The following is a 15,872-nucleotide window of genomic DNA, read 5'->3' as shown; positions in this document are numbered from 1 at the left end:
CCCCAAAAGTTCCCCTTTTATTAAAAGAAGTATTTTAGTTATGTAACTAAACCTATCAACTTGGCTCTTCCATCTCTGGGTTCTTGTGCTCTGCACTTCCATTCCCTACAGTGTGTAACACTTACTGTTACTCTATAAGAAAATCTAGTGCAAGAGGGTGCAATTATGAGTGTTAAACTGCACAACTCTTTCCTGTGAATAGAGTTTTGCTTCAGAATTTACAAAGTTGCAATGCAGATTTTGAACTTTCTTTCAGGGTGTTAGATAATACGATGCAGACAAACCAAAGTTGTGTAATGATGCTGGCAAAATTTTTTTTTTGGTCTTTTTCTTTTTTATTGGTACCGGAGATTGAACTCACGACTGCCTGCTTGCAAGGCAGGCACTTATGCTGCTGAGCTAAATCCCCAGGCCCCAGATGCTGGCAAAATTTTGTTCAGGACATCTGGTTTGTGACTTTCTTTATGTTTTTCCCCCAGTGAACATCACCTTTAAGAGCACTTTATAAACCAAGTAATTACAGCGGACTACCGTGCATGTGATCATACCCACGGCTAACATACAGAGTTTAGTGACCATTTATTATTGTTACAATCTGTTATACATACACACGTGCAAGTTGTCCACCAAGCTGTATATAATTTGAAAACAGATGGACATATAAAATTGTAATCTAAAAATTTTTCTTGTATTTTAACATTTAGTTTTTTAATCTGATACATAAAAACAAAAATTGTATACCATAGATGCTGTGGTAAACATAAAAATTTATGGGATACCATGGATGCTTCAATATAAGCACACAATTACTTAAATGAGGGTACATTCCTTAAACATTTATCATTTTTGAATGTTAAAAACGTTCAAATTCTTTTGTAGATTTTTGAAATACACAGTACATTATTGTTATCTATAATCCTGTATTATCACAACTTAGTACCTATCTATCAAATTTTCCTACCTCTCCTTCCCATCTTGTCTTTCTACCTTCTGGTAACTACAATTCTGAAAATTAAAAGAAATGAAACTTAAACCCTCAATTAAAAATGTACCTGTGCCCTATCCACATATATGCTGTTAATCCATTAAAAAGGCCTGACTTTAACATGGCAATATATCTCTACCTTAGGGTTCTATAATTATATAGTCATGAGTACTGGCACACACCTATAAACCCAACATTTTAGGAGGTTGAGGGAAGAAGGATATAAGTTTGAGCTCTGCCTGAGCAACTTACTTAGCAAGACACTGTCACAAGACAAGACATTTTTTAAAGGGCCATGGATGTAGCTAAGTGTGAAGGCCATGGGTTCAATTCCTAGACTGCAAGGAATAAAGTAAGTCACATTTTAAACAAAACAAAACATAAAAACAGGGATGGAAGTGCAGCTCAGCAAGCTTCAGGACCTGTCCAGTGTGTACATAGTTCTAGGATCAATCCCCAGCACCATAAGATAGGCATGTAGAAATATATAAATATGCTATGATTCAAAAAAATTGGTGAACTCTTGAGTTCAATAACTCATTCTGTAAAAACATTAAAACTAGTGATTACCAAAACAGCTTTTTATAATGAGCATTTCTGAACAGAATTCTTCAAGTGTCCTATTTCACGTTATAAAGCAAGATGTTTCTACATGAACAGAAAGTTAACAGTGAAACTGACACAGGAAGATGCTGAAACTTTAAGGAATGATTCAATGCTTATTATCTGAATGTTGTTAATGTGAATTAAATGTACATATAAAACATTTTGAGAAAGGACATTTGGTAGGTTAAAATGAAATTTATTAAAAAGGAAATCAACGTAGCAACATTTCACATTTGCCCCTAAGTGCTTTTTTTCTGTGAAAGAACTCTCCCAAACATTTAAATATCACTTGTAAGGTATGCTCTTGTTTAGAGAATAAAACAAAAGAGTCAAATGCTCAAGGCTACAAAGGATAGCTTCAGATATTTGTCAAAATAACTTTATTACTACATATAAAGAAAACTCTCACAAATACAGTTAGAAAAAAATACACAAAAAGGTATTAATAGTGATATGTTCAGGGGAAAACACTTCTATGTGTCACACATGCAGGCATCTTACACGTTTACTTCCTACACATGTGGTTCATGGCTTTAGCTCTTGTTTTCAGAGCATGACATCACTATGGTTTACACAAAGGGTTGCATGACTCCTCTTTAAAAAACACATCCACATGTGAACACCCACCACATACATGGACAAGCCCCATTCCATATCCCCACCTAACCCTAGAGCTGCTTTGTAGTCAGAGGACATTCCTGCAAGGCAGGCTCGGCTCTGCACTCCAGACTAGGCATGCAGCTTTTTAATCTGCCTAGTCACTGTTTAGCTCTATACTTCCTTTTTGGATACAGATCATGCAGGGCTTCTGGATTCCCACTGAGGTGAGTGCTGGAAAGAGCATGGTCATTAAGGCCCATGTGGGCTACTTTATGGACTATATTTGGAACATCCCTAACGATCTCACATGGAGCAATCATTCCTCTTTTAAAAAAGAGGAATCTGAAAGTTAGGTCAGTTCAGATCAAAATCATACTGATTAGAAAAGCAAGCAGAATGATAATTCAACTTATGAACCCTGGACATGCCAGGCACTTTCAAACATTTCTCACAAATGAAATCATTTTCCTGGTACTACGAAAGAGAGCTGCTAATTCTGTGCTCCATGGAAAATAAAACTGTCACACAGAAAAGCAGGCACATATGGACAGCAGCCCAGTGGACTCACCATGTGAATCTGCAAGCTGACACAATGCCCAAACCCAGGCTCTTTCTCTTTTGCATTATGCTAGGGTCCTACTGCAAATGTTTTCAACTGATTATTTTATAACTCCAAATCCTCTGAAACATCTCTTATTCTATGATTGTAAAAAACTTCACCTCATTTCTAAAGTGACACCTTCTTGTTTTTAGGATATTTATTCATCCTAATCTCTGATTTTACATAATTTAAAATTCATTTTGTTCTTCAACTATTTTAAGCTTTAGAGACTTATAAGAAAAAATATGAAATGACTAATATCAGTTAAGGGTCACTTTAACAAAAACTCAAAATTTATTTAAAAATACTAATGGTAATTTAGAAAATATTCTAAGTAGGGTGCTAAAACATGGTACTGCAAATGCAACACAGGTGCCTTTACACTCTACTCCAACCCAGTTCTTGGCTTGTGAGTGCCTACTGGATCATTAGCCCTAGAGAAACAAGCGTCCAGTTTATATGAGGCCACGTTATTCACCTAGTCTTCATACTGAAAGTATTTGCTAACATCAAGAGCAAACAGCTGGGGCAGAGCTCCTCTAACCATTCAGGAGAAAGTAATAGGGATGACAAAACAGCAACAGAACCTCACCTTTCTGGGGTCTGATGATAAAGGACTGTGTAGCTCCATTCACCAGTCGACAGTATCCATCTATCAGGTCAGCCATATTCTCCGCTATGGTTAGGGACGGTGCCGTCACTGTCAGAGGCTAAAATGAGGAAAAAGACCAAGAAAGAGACATTATTGTTCTTTCCAGCAATCAAAGGGACAGCTGTGCTATGACATCAGACCTCTAACCTCTATACACACTTGAAAACACATATGAATGAGAACGAAACAAGATTTGTCAGATCTGAGTGAAAAAGGAAGTTTGATGTAAGAATATTATTCCTAAAATTTGTGACAGAAGACAACTTCAGAAGAAAAGATAAAAGTCACTAAACTGATAATCACTTTTTAGACCAAAAGGAGGTGGAATACTATTTTGCTTCAAAATATCTGTCTCCACTGGCACAATCTAACGAAGAAACTTTAATCAGTGAGAACACATTGTTTTAGAAATGAGCCTAATGTGGAGTAAACACACAAATCACAATTTTTCTAACATTAAAGAACATGAGTAAAACTTATTTTTACATGTTCTGTCCAAAGGATTAAAAATCACTCTTTTCAATAGAAAAATGATCTATTTCACAAATTGGCTAAAGACCTAATTCTAAGTGTTATCCAGGAGACAACAAAAGCTGTACTTTATTTTCAAGCACAAGTATATCCTACTTTAATTGGTTATTTCTAATCTTTTCTATATAAACTGTTCTCATCTGCCTGACCCTACGTGTTATTTGGCATACTATATAGTAAAATGAGAGGACAGCTTGAAAATAATGGTGCAACTTCATTACTGAGAAGTCTTCAGGCAGTTACAATTTCCAAGTTTTCAGTATCATATGGCAATATTTGTTAACTTTGAGGAGCAGCAGACTTCCGGGAGTTGCAGATATCACCCAACTCTCAGAATCAGGGCAGACAGAACACTGATGAAGCATCCCTTGGTGAGGAGCAGCAATAGAAGACATGAGGACCAAACGATGTGTTTCATACACATGAAACCATGTGCCAATGAATGGTTCATATCCTTTCATGTGAGTCCACTTTATTCATCTCTCAGACACAATTATTTTATGTAGTATTTGACAAATGATCATTTCTTGTAACATTACTTTTAACACCCTGTTGAAGGGTGATTAAGAGCACAGGTTTTGGACCTAGACTGAGGGTGAACATAGCTCTACCAATTACTGTGGCCATGGCTAACCTCTGTGCCTCAGCTTCCTCAGCTATGGAATGGAGTTAACCAAAGTACAATATATCAAAGTACACATTCTGCTTCATTGTGAGAGTATCATGTGCCTGTAAATCTCATTTATTACTAGGATTATTACTGCCTACATAGTGTCATATGCAATGTATATGGGCCATACACAGTTCATGTTATTCAATTCCAAAAAGTTGATTTCTTCGGTAATTCATGATAATCTTTAGTTGTCCTCACAAGAATGTTCTTCATTTTAAAAATCTGTCTTCTGTCTTATTTTGGGAACATTTAATTATTTTTAATGTAACCTTTCATATACTATAAAGTTGTGATTCTAGTGATACATGAAAATTTTACCTGTATCGTAAAAATAAGAACATTTCTAAAATATTTTCATACTTCAGTCTTCCTTTCATGATACATTCATCATAATAAGACTCCCTTACCTCAGGTGCACCTGCTATTTTGAGCTGTAGCATTCCTTTTCTGTCCTTGTCTTCGCTGTTTGAATACTGAATGGTCTGTACTTGGTTGAAGTCAGCCAGATGTGTAGGCTTTGGAAAGGAAAGGTAAGACCCTTAGCTCACTGATAAATGACTCGCTTCACCAATACTCTTAAATGATTTGTGTAATTCTCTTAGTCCCAACCTTTAGCTCACTCTAAAGACACTTCTGAAGACTAAAGGTCAGGGAAAAAGTTTACATGGGAGCAACTGTCTCGTGCACTTTCCAGGTTTGGGATACATCTGTACTGTATAATGTTCTGAGAGCCACACAATTGAGTTGGGTAAGGGAAAGCAGTTCTAACACACACACACACACACACACACACACACACACAGGAAGCAAGGGAAGGAGGGAAGAAGGGGCAGGGAGGGACGAAGACAGAAAGAGACAGAGACAGGAACAGACAGAAAGAGACAGAGACAGGAGCATGGGGGAGGAAGCATAAGGAGCCCCTCTGACCCACCTGCCAGTGTGGGAGGAGTCTTAATAGAATTGTAGGTTGGAATGAACATGTGCTTTCATTCTTGCAGACAATGCACCAAGCTAGCAGAAGTTTCTGACCATCAAAGTTCATCAGAGCAATGAAGAAAGGGAGATAATAGGCATCCAAAGGATTTGCCCGCACATGCTGGGCTCTTAGGACATGTCAAGAGAGGCTCTGATCACTTTCCCCACTGAAATAAAATTCTTTTCTCACTCCTCTCTTCTCTCTCCCTTTCCCCACTACCCCCCACCCCTCAGCCTAGGTTCTTGTTATGTGGTTCAGGCTGGCCTTGAGCTTGCTATGATCATCTGGCTTCAGCCTCCAGAGTGCTGGGATTATCAGCATGTGCCACCATGCCCAGCTTCCACTGTTTCATTTTTAAAAAGATACAGAACTGTCTTCAATCATCTCATGACTACGATCACTTTGCATTAGATTCCCAGAGGTCTCTTCACAAGAATTAGACTGATCATGTCTGCTTTCTTAGCACATCACAAGGTATAGCCTTCATCCCATAATAGCTGCTGGAACTGTGCTGCACAAAGGAGCTCATGTTCACTGGCCTTTTCTCACAAAGAACCTTTTGCCTTTCCCTAGGAGACTAAGGGTAGCTCTTCAGGGCGTAGGCTTATCCTCAGCATGTGGCATGGCCCTTCTGCACACTCTGCTCTCCTGGACTCCAGGACATCCCACCCTCATGGGGTCTTTCTTTACTGTGCTGGTGCCCTTTTGTATTTCCTTTTAGTGGCTTCTCCCCTATTCAGATGAATGTGTGAAAATGCCAAAGGACTGTGCCTGCATCAGAATGAAAAAGACCTAGGCTCCTCGGCATTAGAACAATCTTCCACCCTAATATCTCCTTGGAATTTGGATTCATGGATCTAACCACCTATATGACATTGCTACATGGAGAGATTATAAACCTAACAGTCAAAACATGTTCTTCTGTTTCCAGAATTCCCAGTTCAGTAAAAAGCAATATATTCAACCAGATTTCTGAGCCAAAAACTGAACACATTACTGCAATTTTTCTTTTTCCCTTACCTCATATACCCAATCTCTCAATGAGACCTGTAAGCCCCACCTCCAAATATGCAGAATTCATGCATTTTCTTTTCATCTCCTCTGTGTTGATTTGGTTTAGATTATTCTACAAAAATCATACTTACAAACCTCCAACTGTTTCCTAACTAGTTTCCCTTTATCCATGCCTGTATTCCTACAATATAATGCCCCTAACCTGGAAGTCAAGAGGATTACTTTAAAAAATGTAAATCAGATCATATCATCCCCTGATCTACAAACTAAAACACAAGAACCATACCCTACATGATTTCCAAGGTAACATGATCAATATGATCCAATATCTGACATGATCTAACCCTTTTCCCTGTCTCTCTGATCTAACTCCCTACCATGATCTCATTTCACTGAGATGTACTCTAGTTTCACTGGGTGTGGGTGGGTCCTAGTGGACCAAAAGAAAGGAGGATATGAAAGATGATCAGGATTGCTAGAAGCCACATAATGTGTGAGAAATTCACCCATACTGAAAAATTATCTTGAATGACTTTCCAATATGCTGGTCTATATTATGCTGGTGAAAAATCTGATTTCAGAACTCAAGTATATTAAAAAACATGAAGTATGCTCTGCACTGAAACTTTCAGGATTGCAATTTACAAGTAATTCAATGGAGCAAATCCTATGTTGTCTTTTGAGTTCTACTAAGAACTGCTCGCTATTTTGGGAAGTGACATTTCTGAAGGTAACACTTGCTGTGCTATTTCAGTTGCTGACACAATGTACTTCTGTCAGTATACTTTTGTAGTAACTATATTAACAGAGAGTCTAACATTATTAAGCTGGCGGCAACATATGAAATGAGGAACATATCAATTAGTACTACTATTGCTATCTCAAAATTAAAGAAGTTTCTCAAGAACAGTAAGAAATTTAAATGATAGAAATTATACATGGAACTTTGCTGCCTTAAATATGGGACAATCCTCCTGCCTCATCCTCCCAAGTGCTTGGATTACAGATGTACGCCACCATGCCTGGCTTCAAATGGAACTTTTTTGTTACTTCTTTTAATTTACCTTGGGCGGGGAATGGGGAGGACAGTATGATATTATCTCCTAATGCAAACCATATAACTTTCTTTTCCTGTACTACTTGGATAGTTATGTTATCTCAACTTAAAAGTCATTACTAGATAGGGGCACCTGTCTATTAAGGACTTTCAATGTCTTCTGATGAACATTTACTGAGATTTTTTGAAATGATACACAGGTAGATAATATAATTTTAATTTCAAGATAACAAATGGCTATTAACCATATCTATTATAAAAAACACAGGTTTGAGAAGGACTAATGCTGACCACCTAGTCTAAACTACACACTCAAATACTCTCTCACATCAGCCTACAGTAGAGTTTTATTACAATAAGCTTAGTTTTGTTATAAATTTTATCTATACCAGAATGAAGGCCCCATAGCCAACCAAACAGTGAGACTGAAGACTTACACCACTGTCTAGCTCTGTAAAGTCTTTAACCAAACTATATAATACAACTCTATGGCAACAATTTGAACGTGTAAAGAAGAAAATGTTCAGAAAATGTAAACAACCAAAACTAATGAGTACTTGAGAATCTGAACCAATCATCTGCCACTGAATATTTAACAAAGATAGCTAAAGAACTATCATTACAAAGTGCACCTTTTCAGCACTCAACTAATCTTTAAAGAACGTGCGATTATTGCAAGTCAATATAAAATATCAGGTCATTAAAAATTATGAAAGATTCCTAATTTACCTGATGAAATTTACGTAACTTTAATATTATGTTTTTACTGAATTAATATAAAAATGACAAGCCCAGATTATTTTAAAAAATAGTTGCAAATGTATCCAAATTCACAACTATAATAAACCAGTATTTCCAGGAAACAATATAGTACTAGGAGTTACTTGGTGGTATGTTGTCAACATATACCTACTAAAATATAGCACTGATATAAGGTGGAGGAAAACTCAAATTATATTTGCATAGGTTAAAAAGTGTTTGACTAGACTTAGAAGCTGCTACTAATACAAATTAAGGAAAAGGTGAGAAGGAATAATAACATTATAAAGACACATCACTAAAATTCAACAACAAAAAATGTTCCTAGAGAAGCACCCCATTTTAATAGTGTAAAGATAGAACCCAGAACCTTGCACATGCTAGGCAAGTACTCTGTACCACTGAGCTATAACCCAGCCCTAATGTGATACATTTAATCAATCAGAACCTAAAACAAAATACAATGTCCTCATCCACCACTGTTATAAAACTTATCTATGAGATTATTGTTGATAAAAGAAAAGGAAAAAAAACAGACGGAGAACAATTAAAATAAGTTTCATTTTTACTGGTTACACACCTTTATAATCCAACCTCCTGGTACAAAAAGTCCTATTAAATGAATGCTGACATTGCTGAATACATGATACACACCCACTAAGTATATTTTTGAGACTCGCAATATAAATTTTAAATTGGAAAAGGTCAAAAAATCCATTCAAATTAGGCCAAAAACTGTAAAATATTTACGAAAAAGACTGAAATTTTATTGAAGGATGTAAAACAAGTCTTGAACAAATAGACATAGCATATTTTTAGATAACATAAAATCCAAAAATGTCTACATTTACAAAATTAACTTATAAGCTAGAATCCCAAGAGAAGTTTCTGTTAATTTTATAATCTGTTTTAGAAGACTAAACCACCAAAACATTCAGAAGAAAATACAAAAAAAGAATGATACACATAAAGGGAAAATAGAGGGACACAGCAATCAAATCGACCCTGGGATCAATGGGACAGACTGGACAAGCCAGACACAGATTATGAAAGTGTTGGTTCAATTCACAAGTAAAAAAACCAAAATATTTAATTAACATTAAGTTAATTAACTCCAATTTGTACGGCAGCAACTGCAACAATACAACCATAACTGCTAGGATTTTCTAAGTACTTAACTAGGCCATGATTTAAGTACTTCAATTTCGCAGTAAGTTAATCGTCTTACCAATTCTCTTAGACAGCTGTAATTACTGTGGTCATTTTACTGATGAGGAAACAAGAACACGCACTATTAGAGAATGCTCCAAGTCACAAAGCCATCATGTAAGCTTCAAGATGACCACAATCTTGTTGTGTATGTCACAGTCTGGCTTCTAAACCCCAGTGAACCCTATCTTTAATTTTCTCCCTTGGAGAAAGTAGTAGATGGATACCTATTAGTTACCATATACAAAATTCCAGATAAAGATGTAAATGTAAAAAGATAAAGAAATACCTTACAAGTAAATATCAATGGAATAGAAATTGAATCTAAGGCAGACCTAATTAAGTACAGAAAAGCTGGATATGGTGGTCATGGTTTTCTCAAGAAGCTATACTACTTCATATGGTGGAGGATTTAATTCTACTTGCTCCACATTCTTGTCAACATTAGGTACTATCTCTCTTTCCTCCTCAACATTTGTTATGGTTTGAGTCTGGATGTCTCCCCTAAAGTCTCATGCAGTCAGGGAGGCAGACCTCTAGAATTTATGGATAACTCACGGTCCAATACTGGGATTATACTTCATATAGGAGCAGGGACAGAAGGAATCTTCTCTTACTCCTCCCTTTTGCTCTTGTTGCTTGTGTAGTTTTCTGAAACCATGAACTGTGGCCCTCTACCATGTGTCACTCTGCCTTGGAGTCAGCTGATTATGGACTGAAAACTCCACAAACTCCAAGCTAAATAAACCTTTCCTTTCTTCATTTTGGGTGTTGGGTATTTTGGGCCAGCAAAGAGAAAAACGTAAACAAGATACCATTAGAAGTAGCAATGGTACTTTTTTTCCTTCTTTTTTTTTTTTTGTACCAGGAATCAAACAGGACTTTGCACTTGCCATGCAGGCTCTGTGCTGCTGAGCCATATCCCCAGCCCATATTTTACTTTCCTGATGATGTTGCTTTATTTGATTATTTGGATGTCCTCTACTGAGCTGCCTGGGTTTTTTTTCTAGATTAAGAGGTTTCTTTGAAATGTATTTGTTGTAAAAACATGGCTTCTTTTCTCCTATTGTTTAATGAAACAAAGTTCTTAATTTCAATGTAGTCCAATTTACCAAAATTTTAATCGACTTAGTAAATGTCCCACATATGAAATCTCTGTCCATGTCAAAGTTATAAAGCTATTCTTTGTTTTCTTCCAAATTATTACTGATTTTGCTGTTCACATGTACATCTATATTCTATTTGGAATCGATTTTTGTCATAGCAAGTGATGGGGATCAAAACGTACTTCGTCTTCCTCCATAAATATGTGGTTGACCCGTCAGCATTCAATGAAGAGTAAACCACTGATTGATGCCGGAAGTCACAACAGTGGTCATTCATGGGATACGATAAGTAGTGACTAGGAAAGGGTAGGAGAGATCTCAATCAATTCTGAAACTATCAGTTTAGTCACTGGGCAATGTGACATTGGGAGGGAAAAAAGAAAACCTAACAAAGATGAAGAACTCCCTGAATATGTAGAATAGAAAATGAAAATAAAAGATAACTGCAAAACAAGCAAAAGATAGGACACAAGCAGTTAATTTAGAGGTGGAACAAAGAGGTTAGAACACGAGCATTTATTTATATTCATTAGAGGCTTGCCTTTTGTCAGATTGACAAAAGATATAATGAGAATAATTCATACCTATTAAAGTGGGAAAATTAAAAGGGCTATTAAAAATATTGCTCTCAAGTGACTGGTGACAGTAGAAAGTTTCTTAGCCTTTCTGAAAAGCAACCTGATATGTCTTTTTAAAATTAAAACTATGTGAACTGTATTCAACTGTATTTAGTTTTATCTCTAGAAATGTCTTTCATTAAGGAAGAAAAAGCAGTAGTGTATAAACCTCTACTTAAAAGAATACTTCCGTGAAGCAGAAATCTAAACAAACATTAAACGACCTCCATACAATCTCATCTGGCAAGTAAAGAAACAACAGTGCCAGGGGGACTGGAAGGGACTCCTACCGGGTTCATAGAGTGAGGTGAACAAGAATTGGGACATGTACCTGATGATGACACTGTTTCTGAACAAGACAAGTATCCCAGAAGAAAAGTTACTGGGTCATTTACATGTGAGCACAGTGGGTTAAGGAAGGTTGAAGAGAGAGGAACAATGCGGGCAGAAAGAGCTAAGCAGAGTGGTATTGGACACCAAGTAGTGCACTGTTGAAAAGGAGGTGTGATATGACAATATTTGGTCATTTATGCAAAACTTTGTACCAGTAAAGGTATGATAGTTTAGAACACAAACATTATATAAGTGGGAAAACACACTTCCTAGGGTGGATTGAAGACCTCAGAATTATGATCTCTTACTAACGTTAAAACGGAAACATGCTCGTTTCAGGATGCCACTCCTTATGTACTGCTGCTACTCACTTTAGCACTCATCAACAGTATCACATCTACTGGGAGATAGGTTCAGGAGGAGCTACTGTCAGTTCTGTTTCTTGGTATATTGCAGATTTCTAGATTATGCCACAAACAGGTGCTCAGTAACACTTACTGCAAGCACAAAAACAAAAGTACACATAAGAAATGGCCCCATTTCCAAGAAAGAACTCGAAAGAGGAAGGAGGCTGAAGGAGACACAGTACGGACTTCCCTCTGAGGGGCATTTATCCTAAGATAAATAAGGATAGCTGAAATTTGTAAATATATTATTCTTTTCCCTGGAATACATAGAGGAAGCTGTTTTGAAAAATAGGATGCCAGTACAAATAAGTACATATAGAACTCAGCAAAAACTTTGTATTTAGGGCTGGAGTTGTTGCTCAGCGGTAGAGTGTCTGCCTACCATGCATGTGGTCCTGAGACCAATTCCCAAGACCACAAAAATAAATAAATACTTTTCAAAAATTATTGTTTAAAACCTCTGCTTCATATAAAGTGGAACAAGCTCACTCAGCTATCACTAACATCATCCCATTTGTGTGACATACTTCCAAAACTGTAGAATTGTGAAAATTCTTACTAAGGATAGTTTTTGTCCTGTCTTCTTTTCCTTGAGCAAAAAGCACCATGAGATGGAGAGGTTTAAATGCAGAATGATGTCTTTCCAGAGGACTGCCCCACTTCCTTAGTCTGATTCCTCTTTGTCTACAATCAAGTTTGTGAACCATTATAATGCACTTACATTGCAGCCTTTGTCTGTTAAGTAACTGATTCCTTCTTCCGGGCCGATAGCCAGTTCCACTGAAATAATCCAGCTTGACTTTAAAAGGTCAAACAGGCAAGTACAGATGTGCCGGGAAGAAAAAGAAAGATTTTAGATCAAGAGTCAGAGATATATTAAAAGATAAATGGGGAAGGGAGGGGTGGTAGTTGGGTAGATTTGCTATTGATCTAACCAAATAAGATATTTGTAACTTCATTGACGAAACATGTGCTGAGCCTAGCCAGGAATATACTGTGGTCATTCTAGCATGCTAGAGGCTAATGTTTTCTCTAGGAAGAATATCTAAACAGGCAAACTAGTCCTTGGAAAACAGTTAATCAATAAATTTACAGAGAGTAAAACTAATTATGAATACAGGCATGCTATTAAAAACCAATTTAATTCTCATACTTTTTTTGTACTTTTCCAACTATAAAATGACAAAATAGTATTCGTATTTTTTAACAATGTTATGAATTGATTTTCTTTTAATCAGCAATTTTGATACACATAGAGAAGAAAAAGCAAAAGAAAGCCAACAAGTCCAAGTTTCCATACTTACCCCAAGAGCACATTTGAAGCATTCTTTGTCAAATCTGTACACTGGAGAAAGGATTTCAAAGAATTTGAGAATACTTTCTTCTCTATTAAGGTTGGCAAACTGTCTAAATGTTTGTTGGATCAGTTTTCTTAGTGTTTTGGCCTGCATAATAAAATCACAAAAAAACACTTTTGCATCAGCAGTGAGTAAAAGTTACATAGTAAGATTTCTGTCCTACCTGCTATTTAATAACACCTACATTCTCCTTACTCTAAAATCATACTTATGAAATAATTTTATCGAAGTATTGTTTTTATAACTGGCATTAAAATACACACAATAAAACTCGCTATTATAACCACTGTATATGTATAGTTCAGTGATACGGGCTGTAATTCTTGAACAAAAAGCCTGTTAAGGGAATGATCTCATATTAAAACATGGTATTACCCAGTCAGACATTAAAATATGTACCATAAATGCACATGAATAGAGATGACAAGGGTGAAGGTATTAATACATTCCACTGTTAGGAGGAAAAATCAGTATGTTAATCTGAATGATAGCACAAACCATAATCTTTAAAAACCTCACTCTTTGATTCAAAAAGTAAAATTCTAGATTAGATTCAACTCAACTTGATTTAATTCAATCTGATTTCATTTTATTTTGAGACAGGATATCCCTATGTAGTTCAGGCTGGCCAGAAACTCATTATGTAGCTCATGTTGACCTCAAGCTCACAGAGATTCTCTTATTTCAGCCTTTTAAGTGTTGTCATTACAGGGGCATTCCACTATAGCCTATTCTAGGATGTTATTCTTTAGCGCTGAATGAAGACAAAAAAGTTACTAAGAAGGGAATTCACTACATAACTACATGGACTGGATAAATTATGGTGTATCAATCCATGCAGTCAATATTTAATACAGGCCCCAAAACTGTGTAGTGGAACTAATTTACTGACATTCAAACACAAATGCATTATACTGTTAGACAAGAAAGGTGACAAAGCAGTCTTCCTGTAAAAAAAGATTCTTTTAGGGGAAATCACAGGATGGAGTCATATATTAGATATGACTTAATATACACCTCATATATGCCTCAATATACACACATGAAGTAGAAAGAAATATATATACATATATATCTCCTTTAGTGGACAATCATTGGCCCCTATCATTCTTTTGTTCATTTGCATTTTCTGTTTTGACATGTGAACACCTTATTAGAGAAGCAAGTCCTTCCCAGGCTACAGGGTCCCAAGTGGTAGCTCGGAAAAGCAGTGAGTAATAATTATGTGGTTAAGTCTGAAACAGGGTGAAAGACACAGGCCATTAAAACAATAAGCCAAAATAATTCTCCTCCTGAGTTGATATTTTCTATTATGTTACCACACTGATTAAAAAAAATTAGCAGGAATACTCAGGCTAATAAACTGTAGGGAAAAAAGGAAGAGATTATGTAGGAGCCAAAGCAAATAATATAGGCAGAAAGTGATGGTGTGCAAAAGCACAAAAGTGGAAAGGAGGAGAAAAGTAGACTTTGATTTCATTTTGAAAACAGAAACAACAAGGTACTGGTAGGTAAGAGCTGGCACTGAACTGACATAGCAAAATCTATGGGAGGAGCAGGTTTCCAAGAGAAGATAGCAAGAGGAAATGTTATCAGGAGGATGTCAGAAACTTCAAAGTAACTGGCCCTGCTGGCCACTGGAGTTCAGAAAACAAGCTCCTGCTGGTTGAGCAGACAGAGGGAATGAAAGCAAGTAGACTAGAAGATCAGGAAAGGAGAGAGTAAGCGATCAGTTTATTCCCGTGGGTTGAAGAAAGAAGGAGTAGCCTGAGCTCAGGTAGTGCCACGGCGCTGAGGCAGCTAAAGGTAAACCAGGAGTTCACAGCATACTGTGGTTGAGTTAAGGAGGTGATAACCTGCCTAGAGTGGTTGAGAGGGCCCAGTAGAGACAAAGAATTACTAGATCTGGGACAACTGGAAGTGATCTGTGAATATAAAAGGTGCATTCAGAGAGGAGCAGACGTGATTTGGTGCTGCACTTACTGAAATGAAAATTGGTTAGCCTGAGAAGCTGAGGTAGGAGACAGAGTCAGATTGCTGGAAGACAAGTATACATAAGCTCGATTTGTGTTTTAAGAGCTTGCTCTGCTCACATGTACAGAGTGCTGGGAGACTGTACACAAGTGAAAACAGAAAGACCCATCAGGATATTACAAAGGCCAAGTAGAAAATAGTGGTGTAAAGAAGAGAAATATGCACATTGAGATCATCATTTGCAGGGAATGGGAAAGTGAGGAATGAATGCAGGGTGACTAGGTATCTGACTGGAGCACACAGGTAATTGGAAAGGCCAGGTGTGGCAAGAAAACACAATCATGTTAATTTTGGCCATGTTTGTGATCCTGAAGCCTTCCAACTTAAACCATCCAATAGACAGTTGGATATGTT

The 15,872-nt window shown here is 36.8% G+C and overlaps 1 protein-coding gene across 25 annotated transcripts in view; it reads right to left on the bottom strand.

The window, feature by feature from the left end:
• Positions 1 to 15,872, bottom strand: part of Ptk2 (protein tyrosine kinase 2) — a 333,580-nt gene that overhangs the window by 116,108 nt on the left and 201,600 nt on the right. For all 25 annotated transcript variants that reach the window (XM_063231008.1, XM_063230987.1, XM_063230989.1 and 22 more), the window contains 4 exons: positions 13,431 to 13,571; positions 12,848 to 12,925; positions 5,056 to 5,163; positions 3,385 to 3,502 (listed from right to left, as the gene is read on the bottom strand). In XM_063231008.1, the coding sequence (XP_063087078.1) occupies positions 3,385 to 3,502; positions 5,056 to 5,163; positions 12,848 to 12,925; positions 13,431 to 13,571 (445 nt within the window). The remainder of the gene's footprint in view (positions 1 to 3,384; positions 3,503 to 5,055; positions 5,164 to 12,847; positions 12,926 to 13,430; positions 13,572 to 15,872) is intronic.

Source organism: Cavia porcellus, unplaced genomic scaffold, assembly GCF_034190915.1.
Source record: "Cavia porcellus strain 051 isolate PalLab524CR breed Dunkin Hartley unplaced genomic scaffold, mCavPor4.1 scaffold_19, whole genome shotgun sequence".
NCBI classification, from domain to species: Eukaryota; Metazoa; Chordata; class Mammalia; order Rodentia; family Caviidae; genus Cavia; species Cavia porcellus.
The sequence above is the reverse complement of the archived record's forward strand: the minus strand, read 5'-3'. Positions and strand labels throughout refer to the sequence as shown.